At 68.8% G+C, this 12,288-nt stretch overlaps 6 protein-coding genes across 6 annotated transcripts; 3 read left to right on the top strand and 3 right to left on the bottom strand.

The window, feature by feature from the left end:
* Positions 1-78: 78 nt before the first annotated feature.
* MICPUCDRAFT_10629 (uncharacterized protein) lies at positions 79-1,480 on the top strand (the record flags this gene model as incomplete). Its single annotated transcript, XM_003059850.1, has 2 exons — positions 79-462; positions 1,064-1,480. Coding segments are annotated over 2 exons (801 nt in total), but the record flags the coding sequence as incomplete, so codon positions are not given.
* A 56-nt stretch (positions 1,481-1,536) lies between these two features.
* Positions 1,537-2,208, bottom strand: MICPUCDRAFT_59707 (uncharacterized protein; the record flags this gene model as incomplete). The annotated part of the gene is made up of 2 exons (XM_003060142.1): positions 1,537-1,960; positions 2,152-2,208. 2 exons carry the CDS (start codon positions 2,206-2,208, stop codon positions 1,577-1,579), a joined length of 441 nt encoding a protein of 146 aa, XP_003060188.1. The 3' UTR covers positions 1,537-1,576.
* Positions 2,209-2,444: 236 nt separating this feature from the next.
* MICPUCDRAFT_59708 (thioredoxin/AMP-activated kinase) lies at positions 2,445-4,138 on the top strand (the record flags this gene model as incomplete). The annotated part of the gene is made up of 1 exon (XM_003059851.1): positions 2,445-4,138. Exon 1 carries the CDS (start codon positions 2,447-2,449, stop codon positions 4,136-4,138), a length of 1,692 nt encoding a protein of 563 aa, XP_003059897.1. The 5' UTR covers positions 2,445-2,446.
* Positions 4,139-4,265: 127 nt separating this feature from the next.
* Positions 4,266-7,801, bottom strand: MICPUCDRAFT_59709 (chloride Carrier/Channel family; the record flags this gene model as incomplete). Its single annotated transcript, XM_003060143.1, has 2 exons — positions 4,266-6,060; positions 6,228-7,801. The coding sequence occupies 2 exons, from the start codon at positions 7,799-7,801 to the stop codon at positions 4,266-4,268; spliced, it is 3,369 nt and encodes a 1,122-aa protein (XP_003060189.1).
* Positions 7,802-8,725: 924 nt separating this feature from the next.
* Positions 8,726-9,586, top strand: MICPUCDRAFT_4415 (uncharacterized protein; the record flags this gene model as incomplete). The annotated part of the gene is made up of 1 exon (XM_003059852.1): positions 8,726-9,586. A coding segment is annotated over one exon (861 nt), but the record flags the coding sequence as incomplete, so codon positions are not given.
* A 326-nt stretch (positions 9,587-9,912) lies between these two features.
* MICPUCDRAFT_59711 (uncharacterized protein) lies at positions 9,913-11,196 on the bottom strand (the record flags this gene model as incomplete). The annotated part of the gene is made up of 1 exon (XM_003060144.1): positions 9,913-11,196. One exon carries the CDS (start codon positions 11,194-11,196, stop codon positions 9,913-9,915), a length of 1,284 nt encoding a protein of 427 aa, XP_003060190.1.
* Between the last annotated feature and the right edge of the window lie 1,092 nt (positions 11,197-12,288).

Here is a 12,288-nt window from a genome sequence, read left to right on the forward strand (position 1 = left end):
TGTCTCGGTGACAAGTTTTACGAAGGGGCACACGACGGTAACGACGAGCACGAGACCAAGTACGCGAAGGCGCTCTACTGGTGGCGCAAGGGGGCAGATCGCGGCGACGCTGCTAGCATGCAAGGGATCGGATATTGCTATTACTTCGGCGAGGGCGTGGAGTTAGACCACAGGAAGGCGTTCGAGTGGGTGGAAAAAGCGTCCGAGTTGGGGCACGTCGGCGCGACACACGACCTCGCCGACTACTACCGGTCCGGCATAGGCGTGGAAAAAGACGTACCGAAGGCGGTCGAGTTATACGTCAAGGCGGCTGGGTTGGGTGACTCGTATGCTGCGAGGGAACTCGGATATATTTACGAAGGCGGCTGGTGGGGCGTGGCGAGAGACAAAAAAGAGGCGCTGAAGTGGTACCGCGTCGCGGTGGAGCTCGGCACCACCGACGCGCAACGCCACTTGGACCGAGTCGAGGCCGAGCTCCGCAGGACGCACACCAACTGACGACGAACACAAACCTTTTGATACAAATTACAACGAACGCGCGCACATCCGTGAATCACTTCTTCCGCTCGCGCGCGCGTCCCCGGGTGCCGAACCTCTCGCGACGCACAGCTGGACGCGTCCTCTCCAGTGCCGAGAAAAAAAGAGCGAAGAAGAGCCCTTCACTTTCCCGCGCGCGCCCCCCCGTCGCGCGCCTCCACCTCGCGCGACGATGACGACGCCGTCTCCCTCGGATCCCGTCGCCTTAGAGCTCGCGCTTGCGCTGAGGGCGACGCGCGAGGCTTTAGACGAGAGAGACGCCGAGCTCGAAGCCTCGAGGGCGAAGCGAGCGGAGCTCGTCACGGAGCTGGAAGCCACGAAGACTACGCTGGAAGCCACGAATACTACGCTCGAGGCTCTCCAGGCTTTGCACCCCACTAAGATCGACGGTAACGTCGCGTGCGCGATCTTTTCGCATCTCAAGGAGCCGAAGGATCGCGACGCGCTCGCCAGCGTGAGCACGGTGTTCAGGGACGCGGAGAAGTCGGACGCGTCGTTGCCGGGCGGCCTGAGTGCGTTGGAAGAGCTCGGTGACGAGTTTCACAACGAGACCAAGTTCGCGGAGGCGGTCTACTGGTACCGCAAGGGTGACGATCGCGGCGATGCTGGTTGCATGCACATGATCGGACTTTGCTATCGGTACGGCAATGGCGTGGAGAAAGACATGAGGAAGGCGTTCGAGTGGCTGGAAAAAGCGTCCGAGTTGGGGCACGTCGGCGCGACACACGACCTCGCCGTGTACTACGAGAACGGCACAGGCGTGGATAAAGACGAAGCGAAGGCGATCGAATTACACGTAAATGCGGCGGGGTTGGGTAACTCGATTTCCGCACAACGTCTCGGGCACTGTTACGAAGACGGCGAGTGCGGCGTGGCGGTGGACAAAAAAGAGGCGCTCAAGTGGTGCCGCGTCACGGTCGAGCTCGGCTACACCTACGCACAATGCAAAGTGGACCGACTCGAGGCTGAGCTCGCGGCGACGCACACCAACTGACGACGAACACACACCTTTTGATACGAATTACAACGAACGCCCTCCTCACTTCTTCTGCTCGTGCGCGTGCGTCCCCGGGTGCGGCCACACCGGGGTCCCTTTCCTCGCGCTCGAAAAGTTATCCCCGTACGACTTCGGACGCGTGTGAATCTTCCCCGCCCCCGGTATCGTGCTCGCCCCGCGCGCGTCGAACTTCTGCGGCTCCATCACCTCGTACTCCCACCCGTGCTTCTCCGCGAACTTAATCGCGGCTTCTTTGGAGTTGAACACGCACGTGCTGTTCATCTGATGCGCGAGCGCGTCCCCCGTGGAGGTCCAACCCATGAGCGGGTTCTCCCACTTTTGCTGCTCGCCCGGGTGGATCTTCCACGTCCCGAGCTTGGCTTTGCCTTGCTGGCACGCGTCGCGCGCCGGGGAGTAGATCGTGACCTGTGTGTCGCGCGGTGGGACGGAGCGGAATACTGGACGTCAGCGCGCGCGATGCCGGCGGGCGGAGGGGCGCGCGGAGAGACGAGACGAGATTTCCTCGCGCGATGGATGCGCCGCGGTGTGACCGTAGCGTAGGGTTTGTTTTCTTCGCTTCGCTTCGTCGGAGGGGCGCGCGCGTCGTCGCGTCGCACCTTGCGATCGTACGTCTCCATCGGCGCGCCGACGACCTGGTTGACCTTCGTGGTCATGAGCCGGGCGGCGACGCCCTCGCCGGCGGGGGCGAGCGCGCGCGCGCGGCGCGCGAGCTGGCGAAGCATCGTGGCGCGATCTGGCGCGCGACCCCTCAAGTGACGCCCGCGCGCGCGATTCGCGCGCCTAAAAACGTGCAAACGCCAGGCAAACGCGCCGCGCGCGCTTCGATCGCGATGTCAACCTAACCGACGACGACGACCGGACGCCCTCACAACGCGAGCGCGACGACGAACGATGGCGTCCGCGCTCGCGCCGTCCGCGGCGCCGTCATCGCGCGCGCGCCCGCTCTCGCGCGCGTCGGCATCGCGGCGCGCGGCGTCCGCGCCCGCCGCGCCCGCCGCGGGCGCCGCTCGACGATCGCGCCCTCTCGACGAAGATAATAAAAAAGCGCGCGCGCATCCCCGCAACCCTCGCTCGGCGCGGCATCGCGCGCGCGCGGTGCGCGAAGCCTCGGACGACACCGTCCCCGCGGCGCGATGGTACGACGCCCCCGCGCCGTCCAACTTCATCTCCGTCCGCTCCGAGGAAGAGCTGCGCGACGTCATGCGCGCGGCGTACGGCAACGCGCGCGCGAGCACGCTCCTCGTCGTGGAGTTTTACGCCAAGTGGTGCGCGTCGTGCCGCAGGCTCTACCCGCGCCTCACGAAGCTCGCGGCGCAGGAGCAGGACGTCCTCTTCGTCAAGATCGAGTTCGACGAGTGCAAGGAGCTGTGCCGCAAGCTCGGCGTCGTGAAGCTGCCGTACTTTCACGTCTACAACGGCAGCGGATCGCGCCTCGCGGACTTCGCGTCGTCGCTGGAGCCGACCAAGTTTAAGCGCCTCACGGACGCCATCGAGGAGAACCGCGCGACGCGGTGCGCGCTGCCGCACAACGTCGTGGACCCGGACGACGCCGCGCACGACGTCGAGTACCTCCGGTCGCTCGTGAAGCTGCATCACGTGACGTTCGCGTGGAGGGGCGGCGGCCGCGACGTGATGATCGCGGGCGACGTCGCGGGAGGATGGACGCACACGCTGAGTCTGACGCGACGATCGAAGTCGGACGTCTTCGGCGACCTATACGACGGCGGCTCGGCGGACGGATCGATCGAGGACGACGACGACGAGTTCGTGCACGCGGTGACGTGCCTCTTACCCACCGGGACGTTTCGGTTCAAGTTCATCGTCGACGGGGAATGGACGTGCGAGCCGAACTACCCCATCGTCGCGGACGCGCAGGAGAACGTGAACAACGAGATCTTCGTCGGCCCGGCGTCGTGGCCGTTCGAGTGGGTCGCGGTCCCGACGAAGGCGCCGAGCGGGCCGCCCGCGCCGTTGCGGCCGACGCCCATCGCGCTGCTCGACATGCACGAGCCGAGCGCGAGGAACGCGGCGAACGCGGGCGTGGAGGTGAGCACGAAGAAGTTTCAACGACGGAAACTGCCGGGGGGGGACGACGACGCGGTGAAGGCGTTGTACGGGCAGAGCGCTAAGAGGAGCGATAACGTGAAGGACGGGTGGAAGCCGGAGGATTATCCAAAGTACGCGCACCACGACGACGCGCCGCCGCAGCCGCCAAAGTCGCCGCCGGAAGAGAAGAAAGAGGAGAAGATAGAGGAGGAGGATACGAGCTTCCCGAGGAAGGTTAAAGTGAGCTCGGACGACTTCATGACGAAGAGGGAGCACGACGCGAAAGTCGCGGAGGACATCTTGAATTCCGGGACCGCCGGGCCGTCCGAGACGGCGGCGGCGTTCGCGCGTTTAAAATTCACGCGCGATGAAAAAGCCGCGCAAGAGAAGACGCTCGCGAAGGGCGGCGAGCGCGCCGTGCGCCCGTCGGACGGGGAGCTGAAGGAGGCGAGATCGCTCAAGAGCGTCGAGGAGCGGCTCGCGAGGATCGAGCGCTTGTTGGAAGAGCGCGGGGAGATGGGGTTAAACGAGGGGTAATCAGTCGCGCGCGGAGTCGCGACCGACGACCCCCGACGGGAAAATTACAGTATTTTTAATTCGTTTCGTTTCGTTTCGTCTCCGTTTCGTTTCGTTCGTTCGCTCGCTCGCGCCGCCCACGCCTCGTCTACCGCCGGTCGATCGCGCGCATGACGTCCTTTCTGGTGATGACCCCGACGACGACGTTCTCGTCGTCCGTCACGATCAGATGCCGCAAACCCAGCGCGCAGAACAGCCCGTGGACGCGCGTCGCGGGGAAGTCCTCCTTCACCGCCAGCGGCGACCGTCGCATGTACGCGGCGACGTCCAACAACGCGCCGTCGTCCAATACGACGCCGCCGCGCGTCGTATCTTCCGCCACGTCATCCCGCGCCAACGCCGGAAGCGACTCGAAGTGTAAGTCCCCGCCGCCGCCGCCGCCGCCGCCGCGGGGGGGGCTCCCGACGGGGCCCACGGCGATCTCGGACCCGAACCCGCCGCTGTCGCGCGGCGCGCGCGGCCGCCGCAGCGCCGCCGCCGCGTCGTCGTCGTCGCCGTCGTCGTCATCGTCGTGCGCGTTCCCGCCCTCCAAACCGCTGCTCTCGATCGAGTCGAACAAGAACCGATCCCGCGCGGGCGACGACGACGACGCGAGAACGCCCGGCCTCGACGGACTCCCGCGCTCCGCGAAGGACCCGCGGCGTCGGTGCGCGCGGAGGCTCTCGGACGTCACCGCGGAGTGCGTCGTGCCGCCCCTCGCGGTGACGTCGTCGTCGCGTGAATTATTCGAATTCGATCCAGAAACGACGCCGCGGACGCGGTCCGCGATGCGAATCGGCCGCGGGAGCTCGTCCTCGCGAAGGTGCGCCACGCGCATGTACGCGTCCAGAACCCGCCGCGCGTCCGCGCTCGCCCCCGGCGCCGCGTGCGCGGGCGGCGCGTGAAGCAGCACCGCGAGCTGCGACCGGAGGATCAGGCCGACGACCCGGCCGTCGTCTTCCACGACGGGGAAGCCGTTGTGCGTCGTATCGCGCAGCAGCTCGCGAGCGACGCGCGCCGTCGTGCGCGTCGCGTGGACGCGCCGCAACCGCGACGACGGTCCTCCCGCCGTGAGGTCTCTCGCCGCGAGCGCGTTCAGCGCCCTCGGAGGCTCGCCGCTGAGGAACGCGACGCGGTCGGTCCTCCGATTTAGATCCGCGTGATAGACGCCGTGGCGGCCGAAGAATCCGCTAACGGCGTTGGACACGACGACGGCGACGATGATGCAAAAGATGAACGAGATGCCGCCGGTGCCCTCGACCATGATCACGACGAGGGATATGCTGGATCGAAACACGCCGCCCAAAGTCGCGGTGGCGCCGATGAGCGCGTACAGACCGGGCTGAACGTCCCACGACGCCGGGAGCGCCGCGCGGAAGAGTAACCCGCAGGCGCCGCCGCCGCTCGCGCCGAGAAAGATGGAGGGCATGAAGACGCCGCCGGGGACGGCGGTGCCGAACGCGGCGACCATCATGAGCAGATACGTCGCGAACGTCGCGCCCAACCCTCGCGGGGTGAACCCGTAGACCGGACTCCTCGAGGACTCCTCCTCCTCTCGACCAGGCCCCCCTCCCATCGAGAGCATCCATCCGATCGCGTCGTTCGGCGAGGAGAACATCGCGGTCGCGACGTCGTTGACCTGGCCGTCGTCGCACGCGAACCGCACGCCGAAGCCGCCGTCGCGCCACCCGTCCGGCGCCGCGACGCACGCGCCGAAAAACTTCGACGCCGCGAATCGCGCCGACACCGTCGCGATCGTCGCGAGGACGCACTCCAGCAGCCGCAGCCCTTTGCTTCCGCCGTCGTCGCGCGGCCGCACGCGCGTCAGGACGCCCTGGAGCGAGTTGAACGCGACGCCCGCGGCGCCCGTTAAAGCGGCGGTGACGACGAACAGCGGCAGCTGCCTGGAGTTGAAAGGCGTCAGAAGCGGAGTTGAAAGGCGCCGAGGTGTGTCGGGATTGAAAGCGAGGCGTGGGCGGAGAGAGACGACCGCCGGGAGATAAAGTCCTTAAGGATCGGCGTTCACCACGCCAACGCGGTCGTATGGGAACCAGTGTGCGACAGAACGCACCTCAGGTAGTCCGTCGCCACCACCGGTCGCACCCCCTCCATGAACAACGTGCCCGCCTCGCCGTGCTCGAGGAGCAGCGCGAGCACGAACGTCGCGCCGGAGACGCAGATGAACGACCGCCACATCACCTTCCGCGACCAGAACGACGACGCCTCCTCGAGGGAGAAGAGGACGCCGCCGATGGGCGCGCCGAACGCGGCGGCGAGGCCGGCGGCGGCGCCCGCGGAAACGAACTCCCGCCGCGTCGCGTGCGACGCGAGGTCCAGGAGGAGTCTCGAGTAGTGCGTCCGTCGCGCGACGACGATTGGGGAAGACGAACCGTCGGCCGTCGCGCCGCCGTTTGGCGCGTCCGCGGCGGCGTCGAGGGAGACGCCGCTGCCCCACACCGTCCGCCGCCGCGGCCGCGGCCGACCGCTCCCGCTCCGTCCGCCGCCGCCGCCGCCGCGTCGTCGCGCGTCCCCCGCCGAAGCGCTTCTTCGACGGTTGAACGCCTCCGCGTCGTCGAGCCGCGCGTACAAGTCCGTCGTCGCGTCGCCGTCGTCGCAATCGCCGTCGCCGCCGTCGCCGTCGCCGTCGCCGTCGCCGTCGCCGTCGCCGTCGCGTCGCCGCCGACGTCTCTCCTTCCTCCCCGCCGCGACGCCCCCTCCCCCTCTCCCCCCGCGGTCGCGGTCGCCGCCGTCTTTCCCTCCTCCCCCGCGCCCCCTATCCCTCTCTGATCTCTTCTCCCTCCCTCGGACCTCGCCCAAAAACAAGTACGGCAGCGCGGTCGTCACCACGGACGCGACCGCGGCGCCGATGTGCACCATCGGCCCCTCCGGCCCCACCGCGAGCCCGCTTCCGCACGCGCACGTCACGCCCACCACCTTGGCGACGAGCGCGCGCCATCCTAACGCCCTCGGGATGTGCGTTCCGTTTAACGTCGCCATCACGAGCGTTACGCCGCCACCCGCGGCTTGCGGCGCCCAGAACAGCACGAGCGACGACGCGACGACGACGAGGAGGAGGCACGACGCGGCGTATGCGTAGACGGGCGCGGGCGAGGACGCGTCTTCTGCGAAATGCCGACGCACGAGCCACCCTTTGAAGTCGTACGCGTAGTCCACGGAGACGTCGATGACGAACGCGATGAGGCCGACGGCGACGCCGACGACGAGCGCGATCGCGTACTTCGCCGCGGTGAGGCCGGTGTAGCCCCATATCCTGCGTCGCTCCGTCGTCGAAGTACGCGCGTTCCGAGGCGTCGGCGACGTCGTCGTTCGCCCGACGCGGTCGTGGTCGTCCAGGTAGTCCGACTCGAGCGTCACGTCGTTGCGCATCGGCTCGTAATCGAACGTCTCGTGCCCAGCGTTCGCGCTCGCGGGGAGGTACGGCGGCGGCCATCGGTACGCGTCGTCGTCGTCCTCCTCCTCCTTCGCGTCGCGCGTCGGGGACGCGACGTCGACGTCGGCGTCGTCGTCGTCGCCGTCGATCTCGATTCTAATTCTCGCCTCGCCAGCCTCGTCTGCCCCGCGGTCCGCGTCCGCGCCGAGCAGCGGCGCGTTCAGCCGGTCGCGATCGTCCGGGAGAGGCGTCATCGATCGCGGCGACGGCGCGGGGTGCGACGGTCTCGTCACACCCCTCCGACGGCGGCGCCTCGCGCGCGCGAGGTGAAGTGAATGGACCTTCCGAAGAGGACGGGACCGGCGAATATGCTTTTCCGCTGCTTTTCCGAGGCTGTAGTACGCGCGCGCGTACTTTCGTATGGCAACGAGTCAGGATTCGTTCTCGGCCTCCGGTAAATCTCCTCGGTGCCACCTCGACGCCCGATTCTTCGTCCGCGATAAGCAACGTCCACGACGCGCGGCATTGACGCCGCGCGTCCGCACGACCGAAGCACCCCGCGCGCTTCGACCGGCGTCCGACGCGAGCGTTCGCACACACGGCGCGGCGCGGGGAGCGCGCGCGTTCGCGAGGCGCGAGAGGGAAGGGCAGCGCGCGCGCCGTCCGTCGCCCGCGTAGTCGCCCGGTCGGACAGGACAGTCTTCCACCGCCCGCGTCAACCTACGGCTACGCGAGGCGCGGGCGCGTCGCCGGTCCGCGGCGCGATCTCTCGCGCCGCGCCGCGTCCGAGGACGGCCGCTCGCGGGGTTTCGCGCGTCGGGACATCCCGGATGGCGTCCGCGTCGATGGCGGCGAGCGCGCGCGCGGCGACGACGCCGCCCGCGGCGAGATCTCGCGCGGGAGGAGGACGCGGCGCCCCGACGTCGTCGACGTCGACGTCCGCCTCCGCCTCCGCCTCCGCCTCCGCGCGCCTCGCCGCGCGCGCGACGATCGCGAGACGCCGCGCGTCCGTCGGCGACGACAGAAACAGAAACAGAAACAGAGACGCCGTCCTCGTCCGCGCGTCGTGGGACGCCGAGGACGGCGGCGGCGGCGGCGGCGGCGGCGGAGGATGGAACGGCGCCGCGGGCGCGGGCACCGCCGCGCGCGACGACCCGGACGTCCGGCTGAAACATTTCTTCCCCCCGGTGGGCGTCGCCGACGACCACACGATCGCGAACCCTCTGCTCCGCTCGCAGCGCCTCTCCACGGGCTGGTTCGGCTGCGTCTTTGAGCTCGAGGGCGTCCTCGTGAACTCGCGCGAGGCGGAGCACAGGGAGGCGTGGACGAAGCTCGCGAAGGAGCGCGGCGAGCGGCCGCCGGCGGAGCTGGTGCTCAAGTACTGCGATCTCATGAAGCCCGAGGCGTTCATCGAGCGGCAGCTGCGGTGGACGCGCGATCCAATGGAGGTGCGGAGGATACGCCAGAGGAAGGGGGAGATCTACGACGAGATCTTGGAGGAGCAGAAGAGCTTGGGAGGGAGGGGGGGTGGCGGCGGCGACGGGATCGGAGGCGGCGGCGGCCTCGACGAGTTCGCGCTCAGGGACGGCGTGCTGCCGTTTTTAAATCTTCTCGCGGATGCCGGCGTCCCGATGGCTGCCATCTCGAACGCGTACGGGTACCACGACCTGTGCGGCGTCCTGTCCAAGATTGGCATCCTGGGGTATTTCGAGGACGCGAACGACGGGCAAGGGCCGCACGTCGTCGCCGCGGACGACGTCAGGGACTGGCTCCCGGATCCAGAGCCGCTCGAGCGAGCGTGCGATCTCATGCAGAGAACGCCCAAGCGGACGATCGTGTTCGGGAACAACACGACCGTCACGGAGGCGTGCTACGAGAAAGGGTCGAAGGCGGTGCTGCTCCTCGGGAGGCAGCCGCGGTACGAGATGCAGAACGCGGACAGCGTCGTGGAGAAGCTCACGGATCTCACCATCGCGAATTTGAAAAATCTCTTCGCGGATGAGACGTCGGAAGCCGCGGAGCCGGAGAGGCAGGTGGAGATCATGCCATCGAAAGGGTCGTCGGTGTCGACGGCGGTGTCGTCTCCGGACGCGTGGACGCAGACGCAGACGGACGACGCGGGGGGGAAAGAACCGCCGGATTACTTCAAGCGACGGAGACGACGGGATATTTGATGACCCGGGATCGATCCCTCGAGCGTCGAGTCCCTCTCGCGACGCCGCGTGTACCATCAGACCCGCTTCTCGTCGCCTTTTGTCTTTGCCACGCGCGTTGTAATATCACAAATTCTATTGTACGCACACGCTGCCTCATCTTTCTCTCTATCGCGTCGCGTCGCCGCGTCGCGTCGCCGCGTCGCTCGCTCTCACCACCCCTCGAAGTACCGCGCGCCCCACCGTCGTCGCGCGTCCGCGACGACCGCCGCGTCCGCGCCGCGTCGCGCGGCTTCGATCTCCGCCGCCCCTCTCGGGCGCACGTCGGAGATGTATTCGCCGTACTTCGTGAGCACCGTCCGCGCGCGTGACCGAACAATTTCGTGCGTTATGTAGTACACGTACATTAACCCCGCGATCGCGACGACGCGCAAGATCGGGGACCCGTGCGACGCGAACATCGCGGCGAGCGGGAACGCGAGTCTCTCGAGCTCGCTTCGGAAATTCCTCCTCAATCTTCCGACGACGTCGAACGCGGCGCCGCCGACGCCGACGAGGACGACGCCGGTCACGAGCGCGTCGAGCGCGTCCGCGATCCACGCGCGGCGCAGAAACCAACGAGGAATCGTGAACGCGTCCAGGAACGCCCCGCCCGGGTTCCACCACGGCGGCGTCCACATCGCGAGTCGGTAAAAGAGAAACTCGAGATGCGCCGGCGACGTCCTCTCCAGCGCGCGTCGCGTCGACGCCGCCGCGGCGCGCTCTTCGACCCACCCCGCGGGGAAGCCGCCGCCGTTCGCGGCGTACCACGGCCGCCACGCGTGCGTCGGTCGCGGCGACCCTAATCGCTCCAGGGTCGCGACGACGCCGCTCGTTCTCGTTCCCGTTCCCGTTCGCTTCAACGCCGCCGCCGCCGCGGCGAACGCGGGCGCGACCACTCGCGCGGACGCGATCCTGGCGATGACCCCGGAGACGACGACCGCGAGCGCGATGCACGCGACGCTCGCGACCGTCGCGAGCCGAGGGTCCGCGAACCTCGTCGCCCAGCGCGCGCGCTTCAGGACGTAAACGTATCGGCACGCATCGCATCGCGCGGACGACGACGCGTTCGAGCTCATCGCGCGCCATGCGTTGAGGCACTCGACGTGGACGTGCGACATCGAGCCGCGGCACAGGCACGGGGAGAACAGGCGCCCGCGCGTCGCGTCCTCCGCGCCCGCGAAGCAGATGCGGCACTGCGGGGGTTCCTCTCTCTCCCGCGAGGACGCCGCGTCCCCGGATCTCGTTTCGTCGTCGTGCTCGCCGCTCGCCGCGCGCGTTCGCCTTCGGACGCCGTCGTCGTCGCCGTCGCCGTCGTCGTAGCCCCTCTCCCGCCTCTGCCGGCGGTTAAACGCCTCCACGCGCGCGCGCTGCTGCGCCGCGCGCACGGCCGCGGCCTCGTCCGCGACGAACCCCGCCATGTCCCGCGCGCGCGCCTCGCACTGAACTGAAGCCATCGAACGCGTCCACGGTACGAAAATAAATTCGTTCGACTCGTCGCGTCGGCGCGTCCGAGGACGAGGCGCGCACTCGCCCTCGCGCCGCCCACCATGGCGGCGGCGACGCGCCTGAAAGACGCGCAGCGCCTCGGCGACGTCCGCAAGATCACTTCCGGGACGTCCCCCGGCGCTCCGCTCGTCCTAGAGGTGCGGTGTCCGAACGGACCGTCCGGAGGCGTGGACGTGTATCACGCGCGCGCGCTCGACGCGGGAGAGACGACAGCCTCGTCGAGCGACGACGCCGCGAAGACACTCGACGGACCCGGCGGAGGAAGACGCGCGGGGGCGACCTCATCGCGCGGCGGCGGTCTCGGCGGCGAGCTCGCGGACCTCCTCGACCTCGACGCGCTCGCGGGGATGGTCACCGTGCGGTGCGTCCTCCCCGCGGGCTTCGAGCCCATCCCGAACGATCTGAAGCTGGACGAGGGCGTCACCGTGGGCGCGCTGAAGCTCAAGGTGAGGGACCTGCTGCGATGGAGCGGCGTCGGCGAGGCGGAGAAGGGGGGCGGCGCGGCGGCGTCGGCGTCGGAGGCGAAGCCTTCGACCTCGACGTCGTCGTCGTCCACGGTCCTCGGCGCCGCTCGAAAAGCGACGCAGACGACGCCAGCTGGCGCCGCGGCGCCCGCGCCCGCGCCCGCGCCCGGGCGAGGCGACGCGGAGTACGACTACCGCGAGCGCGGTCGAGGCGGCGGCGGCGACGGCGGCGGCGGCGGGCGATCCTCCTCTCTCTTCGGCGACCTGACCGAGCTCGCGGACGAGATGAGCGGCGGCCTCGCCGGCGACATCGCGCGCGGCGTCGCCGGGCTGAGCGAGGCGATGACGTCCGGGGTGGACTTTCAGGCGGAACTCGAGAGAGCCGCCGCGGAGGAGGAGCGGGAGCTCGAGCTCGAGCGGGAGCGGGAGCGGGAGACGATGACGCGCGAGAGGGAGGAGGAAGGGGGCGGAGGGGGCATCGCGCGGCGCGGGGGGGTCGTCGACGCGGCGGCGGCGGCGGAGACGCGTCGGAACGACGACGCGGCGGGAGATAAAGTCCTTAAGGATCGGCGTTCA

This window comes from Micromonas pusilla (genome assembly GCF_000151265.4).
Source record: "Micromonas pusilla CCMP1545 genomic scaffold MICPUCscaffold_7, whole genome shotgun sequence".
Lineage (NCBI taxonomy): Eukaryota > Viridiplantae > Chlorophyta > Mamiellophyceae > Mamiellales > Mamiellaceae > Micromonas > Micromonas pusilla.